Source organism: Podarcis pityusensis, assembly GCF_964106645.2.
Source record: "Podarcis pityusensis genome assembly, chromosome: 6".
Classification (NCBI taxonomy): domain Eukaryota; kingdom Metazoa; phylum Chordata; class Lepidosauria; order Squamata; family Lacertidae; genus Podarcis; species Podarcis pityusensis.
The window spans coordinates 8,009,527-8,023,559 of NC_138030.1; the positions used below are offsets into that span (position 1 = coordinate 8,009,527).

General features: G+C 42.3%; 1 protein-coding gene across 6 annotated transcripts in view; it reads right to left on the minus strand.

Annotated features, from left to right (window-relative positions):
* Positions 1–14,033, minus strand: part of ARFGAP1 (ARF GTPase activating protein 1) — a 33,410-nt gene that overhangs the window by 8,842 nt on the left and 10,535 nt on the right. For 2 of the 6 annotated variants that reach the window (XM_081011407.1, XM_081011405.1), the window contains exons 2-11: positions 13,556–13,619; positions 11,504–11,613; positions 10,644–10,815; positions 10,038–10,138; positions 9,225–9,314; positions 8,314–8,410; positions 6,963–7,019; positions 5,406–5,438; positions 3,601–3,630; positions 603–659 (exon numbers count right to left, since the gene is read on the minus strand). In XM_081011407.1, coding sequence (XP_080867533.1) covers positions 603–659; positions 3,601–3,630; positions 5,406–5,438; positions 6,963–7,019; positions 8,314–8,410; positions 9,225–9,314; positions 10,038–10,138; positions 10,644–10,815; positions 11,504–11,613; positions 13,556–13,615 — 807 coding nt within the window. In that variant the 5' untranslated portion in view covers positions 13,616–13,619. The remainder of the gene's footprint in view (positions 1–602; positions 660–3,600; positions 3,631–5,405; positions 5,439–6,962; positions 7,020–8,313; positions 8,411–9,224; positions 9,315–10,037; positions 10,139–10,643; positions 10,816–11,503; positions 11,614–13,555; positions 13,620–14,033) is intronic. The other 4 variants (XM_081011410.1, XM_081011408.1, XM_081011406.1 and 1 more) reach the window with 3 other exon arrangements.

The window sequence follows — 14,033 nt, forward strand, 5'->3', positions numbered from 1 at the left end:
GAAGTCAAGCAAGATTATGGTTTTAAAAAAACTAGCTGGATCTTGGAAAACCCTTCAAAGAGGGCCTAGGGAGGTATGCTGTTGGAAGGAGTGGTATGATCCGGCCAAAGAGTGCTGATGTGTGGGTGCTGTTATTGTGTTGGACTAGGAACAGGAAGACCCAGGTTCAAGTCTTGACTTGGCCTGGATGGGGTGACATTAGACCTGCCATTTCCCCCCTTAAAATACCTCACCCCACAGCGTTGTTGTGAGGATGAATCACGTAAGCCACCCTGAGCTCCTTGGAGGAAGGGCAGGATATTATGATAATAAATAAAGTGTTTGAGACAGACGAATTAAACGGCCAAGAAGGATGAGGGGGAAATATCAATGACACATCCTTTTGAACTAGACTCTCAGATCTTTGGCTGCAAATCTCTTGAGGTATAATGCCAGAACCTGGTTTTGATAACACCAACAGGGAAGTGTTTTTTAGACTACGTCGGGGAGGAATTGTACTGCCACCCTGTGTGCACACAATTTCACACTGGAGAAGCTCATGTTGCGTAAGAAGGAAAATGGTATTCAATTCCCATTACCAATGTACTCATTTCCAAAGTTACCTTCTCCTGTGCAGGTTTGAGGACATTTTCATTTATACTCTGACCTAACTCTGAAGCCTAGTTAAAAGTAAAACAAACACAAAAGTCAGTTACACTTTTCTTCATAGGAAACATCTAACATGTATTGCCATGGAAAGTAGCCACTAGACTTTCAAAGAAAAGGAAGAAAGAAAGAAAAAAAGACAAAAGCAGGACAGAGGAGCCCTGAGCTTTGCCTGGTACAAGCGAGAGAGTGAGCTTTAAGCACACGATGCGTATTCACAAATAGACGGGGAAATACACTGAGATGTACAAGACTACAGGGCTGCTTCAGTATCCTCGAACTGGTTCCTTTAAGCAAGTCCCAACAGACCAAAAGAAAATATCCTTGCTAAACCAAAGGTTACTTTAGGGGTGAATGTGCTGCCACTGCAGAGAGGTCAGTTCCCATGCTGCTCCAGCAACACGCAAGAAAACTTCACTCAAGTGGTTTGGTCACACTGTGCGATTACTCGGATGTAAGAACAAAATATGGCCCGTATCATGTAGGCATTAGTTTAAAATTATTGCAGTGGCATGGGAGCTAACCACACTGAAGCTACTGGGTGATCACAATCACTGCACTACAGTAACATGAAGTCAGCAAGTTCTTTTGGAAAGAGAAATGCAACATACTCTGAAGTTACGCAAGCAATGGCAAGCCCATATGAGAAGATTTCCTGTGGCCGGGTAACACAGAAGACCTGCTCTTCCCAATTCCACAGCCTAACTTTCATGCTCTTTGCCAAGATGCGCAAACATAACTTGTAGAAAAAACAGGAAAGAGAAGCAGAAGGCTTTTAAACTAGAAGTGAAATGCAACTGGAAAACCTTGTGTGACTTTTACTCTGGTGCCTCAGGTGTGGCCTGTTAGTCCGGAAGATGCACTTCCTTTGCCCTGTTCTGCTTCTCTAGACCTATAAAGTGTTACAACTAGAAATACGAAATGGTGCGAAATTGTACCCAGTTAATTGGGAGAAGACGGGGGGGGGGGGGGAGAGAGAATGAATTATTGGTTAGAGGTTAAAAAGAGAAGGAATACACTTGTGGACCGGTAACATTATGTTTATGACACTCAGATCTAGACTGCCCAAGCTGACCCTACAGTAGCTGCTTTGGGGAATATGGATTGGAATAGATGACCCGTAGTCCCTTTAGACCAGACACCCTCAAACTTGGCCCTCCAGCTGTTTTGGGACTACAGTTCCTATCATCCCTGACCCCTGGTCCCGTTAGCTAGGGATGATGGGAGTTGTAGTCCCAAAACAGCTGGAGGCCCGAGTTAGGGGGTGCTTGCTTTAGACCAAGAACATTCTACTCATCCTTCAGTTGTTTCCCAGAATAATGTTATTTCTTGCTGCTATTTCTTCTTGGATGCTAAGTATTATGGAGGAACACAGTTGCACTTCTCCTGAATCTTGTCTTACTCTGCAGAATTACATGCATTATGAGTTAAGGGTGGGATGAGTGACTGAACTCTTCCTCTCCAATTTTTTAATTTATGTGTGATTAAGCTGTAAAGCTTGGGGGAAATCCCTGCTCATCTTCCTGCCTAATACCACAGTCTCCTCATCTAATCTGTCACCACGTTAAACTAGAAATGAAAACAATTAAAGTATTGGACTAACATGGCTGGCATCTTCTTTACCTGTTACCATGCCTGATGATACTAACAGGAGTGTGTGGAAGTTCACAGCCTAAAGTAAGTCTGTCTAGTCAATGCCCTTGTTTATTATGAGGGCCAGTGTCTGGTTCAATTCACAGAATATGTACAACTTATTCTCCTGACAATATGCAGCTGATGGAATTGTTAACCCTGTGAAAGAGACAGAGGTTTGACAGATCTGTGACTGAATGCTGAACACCCTTTTCCCCATGAACAAAGCCTTCAGGGGAACATCTATTGCTAACTGTGACATTACCATGTATAAGAGAGTGCTGGAGGGGAAATAGTTAAATAGGTTGCACAGACAGGGCCCAGGGGGGTGGAGTCAGTGGGTCTATAAATGAGTTCTGGGAGTTAGTTCGTTGGGAGTTGTGGGTGGGTAGTTGGTTGGTTTGAGTGGGTTGGCTGGTTGGGAAAGGCAGTTGGTAATAGAGAGACAGTTAGGGCAGTTGGTCCTTGAGTGTGGGGTGGTAGCAGAGATAGAGAGAGGAACCTAAGAATAAGAAAGTAAAGAGGAACACTGTTTGGAATGCTGTAATAGTTTTGTTTTAAGTCTGAAATAAAATACACTCTTCTTTATGAATTGAAAAGCTGATTGAGACTGAAGTGATTTTACCAGGGAGGACCTGGTTGGTGGCAGTGGATTAGTGGTGTACGGGTCAATAGTCCATGAGACGACCGGGGGCTCCGTACGAACGCCACACTAACCTCATTTCCAAATACTTCCCTAATGTACCATATTTTTTGCTCTATAAGACTCACTTTTTCCCTCCTAAAAAGTAAGGGGAAATGTGTGTGCGTCCTATGGAGCGAATGCAGGCTGCGCAGCTATCCCAGAAGCCAGAACAGCAAGACGGATCGCTGCTTTCGCTGCGCAGCGATCCCTCTTGTTGTTCTGGCATCTGAAATTCAGAATATTTTTTTTTCTTGTTTTCCTCTTCCAAAAACTAGGTGCGTCTTATGGTCTGGTGCGTCTTATAGAGCGGAAAATATGGTAAATACAGTTCTGGATACACCTCAGTCCTGAATGCTCATCCCATAAACCCACGCGCTGAGCGAGCCTTTGACATCCAACATTTACAAAATAGTGTGGATTGGAATATATACTTAGGACTCTTGCTTGATGCAGCCTATTTTAAAACAAGCTGAAGGAGACATTACAGAAAGATGCAGACGACACCGTTCAACAAAAATGACTTGATTTCAAAGTGAGGGGGGTTAAAGTGAAATTATAAAAGACAGCTAGCAGCAAAATGTACAAACTCAGCACAGAAACAAAGCACCCATGCATGAGAATTGAGGGGAGGGCTTTACCGGATCTGCCTGCTGTTTGTGGCCCCAAAACTTTAGACCCAGGCAGCACAAGAGAAGAGAGCAAGGGAGGTAGAAGAAGCAGCTTTTAGCAAAAGATCTAATGTACTCGTTTGTTCCTGGCAAGAAAGCATGATATTTATCCCAACATCAGTGCCTTAACGACAAGCAAAATGTTTAGTTTCTCGATTACCACGCCGAACTAAATTGTCAAAAATAAACAAAAATAAAATTATATAGTCAGGGCTGAGAGTGAGAGTCGGCTTGTAAGCACGAGCTAGGAAGCAACAGCTCCAATTGTTAATTGGGAAAATTTCGCCATCATGTATTGACTGAGAAGGCAGCAGTGCTGCTGCGGTGGCTTGTCAGTAGGGCTGGTAAGTTAACTCCAGGTGTAGCGTTTTGAATAAATATGCATGTTGATACTAATATGATATTCAACAAGGTTTAAATAAGGATCTATGACTCCCGTAAGAAGGCAGGAAAGGAAATTCAAGTCAATATCAAACGTTATATATTTTACAGAAGGGGAAAATATCCGCAGGCTTTGTGTTCTGCCAGGAATACTGATTTAATTTTCCCTTGAAAGACACACCATTTTAGCTTGCAAGGCGGTTTCAGTTAAACAAGAATTAATTTCACTGGGCATGTGAATGCACCCAAGGATATAGTCCTCATAGAATCCAAAGCCTTTGCTTTGCACAACTTGATATAAGTGCAGCCAGCGCCTTTCTACAAACTGCTTAGGTTTGTTTTAGTACAAATACGCTCTTGTAGAAGCTGGTTTCTTTTAGCGTGTTCCCTTCACCAACAAGGCAAGCACCTCAGGAACATGCAGGATTGCCATTGAGAAGGTAGCTTGTAGATGCTCACACACAGATATCATTTGTATAAACCAGCTTCTCTGTGTGGGTATTACACACATGTAAACACCTCAGTTCCTCTAAATAGCACCATCTTCTGAGCATCTCTCAGCTGTGACTTTATGGCAGTCCCACAGAGACTCCAGCATAGTATCAACCAGCCCCGTTATGATCTATGCAAATTGTGCATTGATTAGGAGGCAATTCAAGTCTGGAGGCTATTGCTTAATAGAGAAGCAATATTTGAGGTTCTGCAACACTAACTGCAGGCTACATCATTTTACCTGAGGAAGCTGTAATCCATTTCCACATTACGTACACAGCATAACCTACAATTCCCCTCTCAGTAGATTTATTTACTTCTAATGAATTGCTTTCTGCCGCTCCCTTAGGCGAAATGCTTGACGTGACAAAGGAGTAAATTCCGCAGCCATGGGCTAAAATGTAAAATATGCATAAGCCATAAGTGGAAAGTGAATTAACAGAACCCCTGTTCAATTTAGATGTATGACACAACATTCTCTATTAAAATAAGAAAGGACACATGCCTGATAGCAACAGTATGCTGTCTCGGTTTTTTAAAAAGCAACAGTTGATGGTGCAAAGTGCAAAGATGATGATTGGTTTTATAGGTTTTTAGAGCTATCCAGTTGTAGATATTCTGCAACTTGGTAGCAAACCACTAAATAAATGTCTGATGAGTCAACAGGTGCAACTTTTGTTTTCTAGTGTGCTTCAAAACATACCTCATCTGCTTCCTAACTTAAGAGTAAATGACGCTTTCATCACAATACCTCTGACACTGGAACCTAATTTGCAGTTTCTCAGAGAAGATCCGGGAGATTGTAAATATTCCAAGAGAATTCAAACTGCTGAGGAAAAGAGAACCAGTGAAGATTTTTAGTGTTGGGTTAGCCACATAACAGAAGGACTTGTGAAAATCACCTTTTGAGTTGCTTGAGATCCAAATTTGGTAGCCTGTTAATAGAAGCAAAAATTATTTGTTTCAATGTTGTTTCAATGCACAGACACTGATGATGTGGACTGCAGCGCCACAAGATTCTTCTGTTGCTTTACTGCAGCAACCTAACATCTTCCCCTCTTGACATTATAACGTTCTTATGTTGCTCAAAATCTTACAAAACGCCTACCACTCTAAGGAAGTTTTAAGAGCCACTATTCTCAAAACTTTGCTTTGTTAGGATCCTTCCATATGGGCGACTTCTAGCATTACGCAAACACTGGTCCCGTCCCCCCGCCCCGCCCTCTGCTGTAAGCTATAGGCAGAAAAACAACTGAATTTCCACACTTCAAGGTTATTGTGTGTACACATCCTCTTATGTTCTGCCCACGTGTGGTAATGGCCATGTGGGTTTTGAGGATCCCATTCGCCAGAGAAATGTTCTCTAAAATCATTTTGCCACTAGAAAGGAAGTCTGCACCTCCAAAAACAATTGTGGAGGGAGATCTTCTCCTTTGCCAGTACAGAAATGCCTCACACCAGCCAAGGAGAAGCAGAGCACTATGCTCCTCTTTTTCCAGCTTCAGCTTGCTCTTATAAGTAAAAAGCAGGTGGGGGGGGGGGGACTGGATAAAAATTAGATTTACTATCAAGGACAGCCAAGATGCTCAACCACTTTAAAGCATCAATGCCATTTCCAAAACATGCCTTTTTGAAAATTCCACAAGTAATTTCTCATAAATATCAATTAGCATGGTTTCTCTTTTTTTAAGGAGACTAGCTGAATCCATAAAAAGTAGCTGTAACAGCAGCTATCAGACCTGAAAGCTAAAACAAATCTCCACAGTAAAAGGCAATATTCTTCTGGATATGAGAATCTATGAAAACACACACAGAGAGCGAGAGACAAATTAAGGGAAGGCTGTTCCCTTCATGCCCAGATTGCGAGCTTCCAAAGGCATCGGGCTGGCTGTGCTGGAAACAGAATGAACCAGAAGGGTTCTTGTGTTCTTGACAGGATATTGGTTGACAGCCAAGGCTGGCTCTGCCATGCGGCAGGGCAAAGCAGCCTGGTCTATGAGGTGGCTAGATGAAAGCAGGAATTGGTGTATGAATGGTGCAGCAAGACTTTTAAAAGTGTTTGACCTGATGAGAGGGGTGTCTGAACTCCTCTTCAGACAACACTGTTTGCAGCCTGTAATGAAGACTATTTTACAATGCAGCAGTTTTGAGTTCTCAGGATGGATTCAGTTGACCTGATGTCTCACATGATAGCAGTCACCCTCCTGCTAGGATGGCCATTTAAAGCTTTCACCACACAGCAATTCCTCAAAAGCACTTATGTGGGAAGATGAATGGGTGGTTAATGAGCATCTGAAGGCATCCTTAGCAGAATGGAGAAAGCAACAAACCGAGCCCATCGCTGCAGGTGTTTGGTTCCTTTTAGGTTTTCGCCTGTAAAAGGTCAGCTTCTTAAGAGAAACTCCATTACACAGAGCAAGCTGGATAACTTCATTTGCTGGATTATAGTGTTTACTTACACCTTCTTTAGCTGCAGAAGCAAACTTGCTCGCTCCAGATGTAAAACTACTCCACCCCTGAAAGAAGAAGCAGAGAATGGTTAGGCCTGCTCCATTCTTACCAAGGTAAAACAAACAAACAAAATGTTTCTTTCAACAACCAAGTGCAGAGAAAATCTAATAACCTTTCTGTATCAGGCATGGGGAACCTCTGGACCTCTGGGCATTGTTCGCCTCCATCTCCCACCATCCCTAATGACAGACTGTATTGGATGGAGCTGATGGGAGTTGGAGACCAAATGTCTGGAATGCCTCTGGTTCCCCACCTTTGTTCTGCATCGTAACAGCACAGACTCATCCACCTTGTCATATACGCTACCCCAATACCCAGTAAGCTCAGCCTCTTTGTTTGAAAGTGCACAGCTCACAAACTTGCACAAAGGCCAAAACTGGTAGCCATAATAAAAACGTGCAACCCTTGCTCGATCCATGGGCTTCACTATAGGAAGGTAGAAAGGTGGGGCAAAATAAGGGAAAGATCATTTTCTTAATTCAGGGGAGTCAATGTAGTTTGGAAACTTTCCCTAGTCACCAGCTCTTAGCTTCAAGTTCAAGCAAGTTCTACAAATCATGATTCCCACTCTCTTGTTTTCTTCTTCTTCTTCTTTTTCTAGACTAACCATACACAGTGACACTGTTGATTTTGTAAAATGGAGCCACAACAAGTAGCTCTTTTCCCTACTGCTTCTCTCCTGCCCGGGAAGCCTCCTGCCAGTTCCATTCTCCCTGTCTGAAGCCTTTATGCAGGTAGAGGAGGCCAGTGACATTTCAGAGTGTACTCTTTTCAAATGCATTGAAAACCATTTTGAAAAAGAACTGGTGAGTTGCTTGTCACTGCAGTGAAAACGAATATTTTGAGAGGGTAGAGAGAACGAAGGAGAATAATCCCATATTACTTGACTTTAAGATGCTGTGCTAGTATTTCTAGAAAGACCAGCATGAAGGCAAGAAAGGTTAGCACAGCTAAACATTAACGAAATCAACACTAGCAGCATTGTGGCAAGAAAGCAAAGCAAGCGGATAAATTATCATTTTGATTTGATTACTATTCCGATAAGCAATAAAGCACACCATTAGTCAAGTTGTCCACTGTAGTTGTTTTCTATGATGCACGGTTATTCACTTCTTAGCATTATACTCCAAGTGTTGAAGTAATCTGTCTAAAATTGCGCTCTGTCGTCTCTACTTTTTAAATTGTTGTTTCAGACATGATGTAATACGGGGAACCTTGGCTTGCTTAGTGGCAACAGAAGAGTGAAAGAATAAGAATGCATCTTACATCAGCGTATGCACAGGAAAAGCAGCTACTTACTGAATACAAAGAGGACATGGCATTATTGAGAAAGTCATCTTCCTTTTTGGGAGGCGTAACTGTGTTCCCAAACCCCACATAACGATTTTCTTGACCCCTGAATCAAAGCACACAAGAAAATGAGCAAAAGGCATTTATAATCAAAAGACACTACTGTGGAAAAAAAGGAGGGGGGAAGAACATAAGCATTCTATAAACCAAATGAAACAGAAAGTTACATGTCTGAGCTCAAATACAGGATATGCCTTAAACCACTACAGTGGTACCTCGGGTTAAGTACTTAATTCGTTCCGGAGGTCCGTACGTAACCTGAAGCTGTTCTTAACCTGAAGCACCACTTTAGCGAATGGGGCCTCCTGCTGCTGCCACACCGCCGGAGCATGATTTCTGTTCTCATCCTGAAGCAACGTTCTTAACCCGAGGTACTATTTCTGGGTTAGCGGAGTCTGTAACCTGAAGCGTATGTAACCCAAGGTACCACTGTATAAGCAATTGATGCAAACTTTATCTACCAGAGTTGTTTTACCTATATTGTTGGAGGAGAGAGAGGAATGTTTATGGGTCTCCCTGGTGAGAAGAGGAGGAGGAGGAGGAGAACAATTTATTTATACCCCACCCATCTGGCTGGGTTTCCAACAAACCCTCACAAGTTCTCTTTCATGGGCAAACAACTTAGGAAAGGCCCGTCTCTCACTTTTTTAAAAGGACTAGAGGGCGTGAGAGAGACTCGTGCTGGTTTTGCAAGAGTTCTCCGTGAAGCAACCATCCTTTCCCCCCCCCCCCAGCATCTTATGGAAAATTCAGTGGAGGGGAGCTTTGTGCATCCAGGACAGGGGTGGTCACCACAGGGGAGGGGACAATCACAGTTGGCAACGAAGGAGCCCTATATTTAACGGAGAAGTGATTCTCACCCTTGATAGGAGCCAAGATCATCATTTAACCAATCTTCGAAGGCTTTGTCAGAAGGGGCACCAGCATTCTGGGGTTGTCCAGCAGAGCTCCTGCAAAGAAAACAAACAAACCCAGACATCAAACATTATTATGCCATAGTGCATGTGGCACGTAAATTAGCAAACCTTGCTAAGAGAAGGTATAATCCTGCAAACGTCTCACCACATTTGTGGAATGCAACCCCTCCCCCTCTTGGTGCAGACACTTACAATTTCAGGATTAAGTAAAACACTTAATTTTTTTACCCAGCCATTTGTAGGTGACTAGGAACGTTAATGGTCTAAGTGCTGTAGCCCTGCAGCCTGGAGTCTTATCAATGTTATTTTGCCTGCCTTTTTGTCATGCTGATTTATACTTTTGATTGTTCTAACTAATTTTTGTATGTAATTTATGCATCATAGTTGTGCTGCATCTCACTCTGAAATAAATTTGAGATGAAGGCCAGGTTAAAAAGACTCTTGATGAATAAACAAAAGAAGTCTGCCTTCCTACATGCAATGCAAGAGTGGAAGAGCATGATCAAAAATAAAATGAAGCACCTTGGTCAGCTTCTTAAAGACTAACATCAGCCCCATTTCTTCTTCCATCTCCCTGTTAACAGGTGCAAAAATGTAACAGCATGGCCCATCCCCCTCGATGCGATGTTGCAGGTAACCATAATAGCCATGCGCATTCTCCAGTATTCACCTCCATCATTAGTCTAAGCACCTTCAGATGGTTAACATAATAGCCTTAGAACAACCACACACTGTGCAAGATAAAGAGATCTCTACCGGTGAGCTGAGGACAGAGCAACCTTGGGCTGAGGTGGAGTCCAGTTTCTGGCAGAAGAAGTTTCAACTGACCATTCTTTACCTTCCGCTTCTGCTGCCACCTAAAAAGAATAATACCTTAAAGACACAAATTCTATTCGCTACTGCGCAGAAGAAAAAGAGAAAAGGTTTGATGTAGCCTGCTTCTAAGCAAGGGGGAAAGCATCACAGAAAGACTTTCCTGAAGCAGGGAATGGAAGCAGATAGGTTTGTAGGGCCACCCATGCTCCCTACTGCTTTATCAAGGCCCAAGAAACAAGCTATTCACATCCAAAGTGTAAATAACTTGCTGAAGTCCACTACAAGAAATGGCAATAGCCATCTATTTAGAAGACCTTTTAAAAAGGGACTAGGGAAATTCATGGAGAAGATGTCTATCAATAGACATTAGCCACAGAGATAAATGGAACTGCACTGTTCAGAGACTGGATACGAGACACAAGAGATATAACCAGCAGGAAGGGGCTGTTGCCTCCCTATACTGTCTATAAGCTTCCCAGAAGCATGAGACTGACATGAATGCTGAATGTTCCAAGAATGCTAAAATTATTGTTTAATTACATTTACCTTATCTCTGAAGAGCGCAGCTGCTTTACTATTGTATTTCTCTTGCAGCGACCAGCAAGGATCGTAGTCCTCTTGAGTCTCTAAAAACTCCCGGAATTTACGGTTACCACCAGCCTTCATTTTCTCCAGTTCAATGTCCTTCCATTTGTCCATTGTGACAGAGCGCACAAAACTGAGAACCAGAAAGGCAACCACCACACACCTTTGTTAATATCTTTGTGCATCAGCAGCTTTGTAAACCAGCAACAAAAGCTTTCCCGAATAACTTCTGTATCACCAGGGGGGCAGGGATCAATTTTAGACTCCTAAGTGAATTATGTGTATGTTGCTACTAGGAGACACCTCTGTTGAAGTTAAAGCTGGAGCATACACACATGCACATTATATAAATAATCTGATGTTGCTCTGAAATGTAAAACAAAACCCCAAAAATAAAAATCAGACACCAAGCTGGATCCAGACATAGTAATGCCTGGAGCAGACTGCTGTGTCACCTGAAGCAAGGATCATAGTTTATCCCTATGGCTATAGTTTAAGGAAGCCAGTTTCACAACCCAATTTGAAGGTGGCTTGCGTTGAGGATACTGAACTTAGGGATAAACCACAATCCCTGCTCCAGACAACACAACAGGCCAAGATCCAGGGAGCAAACACTCTCAAAGTCCTTCTCCCAGCTGTGTAGGAGAAGCGAAAGCACGTGAGCCCAAGGCTCGCTGCAGCTCCTTCCGGCTTGGGCATGGCAAGCTAGCCGTGGTTCCGTGTGGGATGTGACTGCAGCCAATGTGTTCCAATATATACATTTTCATTTACTTGTTTCATCCCCAATGAAAACGTATTTGTTATCACCACTGATGACTGACCTGAGATGAACACCCAAGCCTCTGTGCTTTCCTGAGCATTCCAGACAGATCCAAATTCCATAGGTCACACTCACCCATTGAGGGTTAAATGCACCACATTCGAAACAAACCTGCAATAAAAAATGGGAGTGGAAGTTATTTGTTTTCAGTAGTTATTCCAGGTGAGTAGCTCAGAAATGATATCGAAACGTTATTTAGAAGTAACGAAACAAAGCAAACCTTACTATTTTCATAGTGGTATATTAAGGTACCAAGAGTATTAGTGTCTGCATTTCTCTTATATCTGTATTTCCCACATAAGTCTGTCTATGTATTAAAATCTTCCTTGGAAGCCCTTTTCCAGGTTCCATAAGTTCAAGCAGGTGGTGACAGGAGATAAGAGCTGCTCTGTGGTGGAATCTCAGCTCTGGAATTCTCTCCCCATAAAGGTTTACACAGAAACAAGCTTACGATGCTTTTGTCACCAGGTAGAAAGGCTGTTTTCATCTTGCCAGCCTTTCAGTTGGCTTTGCTGCTACTATTGCATTTGTATTTTGTTTTAAATGTATTTCTTATTTTTAATTTTCTACTTTCAAGCTGCTCTGGAGATCTTTGCATAAAAGTGAATGGTATCAAGCAGCTAAAGCAAATAAATAAAACGGTACTCAACATATATAATTAGAGCTTTACAGCCTGCTCTGTCTGCTAACTTATTTGGAGTAGAAGCTGCAGGCTGCCATTCAGTCTAACAGACTAATCAAATTATTTGTATTAAAGTGCTTCAGTACTACTCACACCAATTAAGACATAATATCCAGTCAGTGGCTTTTGGAATCTGCCCTACAAGAATATATCTACATAGAAACTTTCAATGACTGCCTGCTGCCAGACCAGCTTGTCCAATTACCAAAAGTGCATTCAGATACACCTCTCTGGGTACCCACACCAATTGCTACCCAACTGACTTTAAAAGGGCTTGTCTGCAATACTTTGCCATCTGTGGAACTCTCCTATATTTATTTTAAAAAATACTTGTATACCACAATTTTATAAAAAATATCAAAGTGCTTTAAAACTATAAATATATACAATAAAAAATATAAACCTTTTAAATCAGAGATCATCAGCTAGGACATAGGGTAGCATAGATGTCAAGTTTTCAGTCCCTACAGCACCGAAGACCTCAAGTCTTATAATATTTTATCGGTTCTTAGCATTAAATGCTGCTGATCTCATTCATTTAGCCTGTTGCAGTTTTTTTACAGTGCAATTCTGTGCATGTTTCCTCAGAAGCAAGTCTCACTGATGTACAGTCATACCTTGGAAGTCAAATGTAATCCATTCCGGAAGTCCGTTCGACTTCTTAAACGTTCGAAAACCAAAGCGCGGCTTCTGATTGGCTGCAGGAGCTTCCGGAAGCCGCAGAAGCCCCACTGGACATTTAGGCTCCAAATAACATTTGCAAACCGGAACACTCACTACCAGGTTTGCAGCATTCGGGAGCCAAAACGTCTGAGTACCAAGGTGTATGGGATCCAAGGTATGACTGTAAATTGATCCTACTGATTTCAACAGGACTTACTTAAGAAGTAGATGGGAAATGGAACGCAGCCTAGGTTTCAAACTGTACTTTGACTTTTCTAACCGAATTACAGGACATCGTATTATATAAAGAAATAAAATCTGTTACATGAGGTTTTCAAGAACAATCTTGCAAACAAGCACAACTGAACCCCATCAATGATGTTTTGCTTCTTTTATTTTGATAAACTTGCTCCAACGTACAGAAGTCACACTGTGCGAGCATGAGGTTCTGCTGCAATATGGCCCAGCTATCCAAAAAGACACTACATGCAGGAATTCTTGCAATATTTATTTTGCACATGCAGGTATCATATGGTTTGATCAAGACGACTGAGCATTTAATGACAACTGGTCCAGAAAGAGAGTTCATAAAGGCAAATCTGTACACTAATATGAGCAGCACACAAAAGGCAAGTGTCTAACATGAGGTGCAGATGACTCACTGCTGCTGAATCATAAGCGGCTAAGGGGATACATGAAACTGCTTACATTGTTCTCATCCTGCACTCGCACTTCTTTAAGGACCTTCCTTGTTCTTGGACTTGCCATGGCCCTGCAACAGAGAGGAAAATAAATTGAGAGATCGTATATAAAACTACATTGCGACCCAGTAGAGATAGATGTTGCAGAGATGCCCCTACGATCCATGGTTTGTAGCAAGGAGGTTGCTCAGTGGTGGTGGTGGTGGGGTGGATATTGGCATTAACTACGATTCTCAGCTTGTAAACAAATGATCATGTTAACCAGGTACCCTTGAAGCCCATTTGAAATAGGTGTGCCAAAAAATGGTTTTGGGGGAACCATGGTAAAAATATCCATGATGTACCTGCAATGCCAGACTACAATGAATCATAAGCAGTACTAAGTGCAGATTTCCAAAGCTTGGGTGACCATTTGCAAGCCATAGTTTAAGGGGACACCAGTATAATGTTTGTGCACTGTGGTGTCAATAATGTTCCATCTCTCT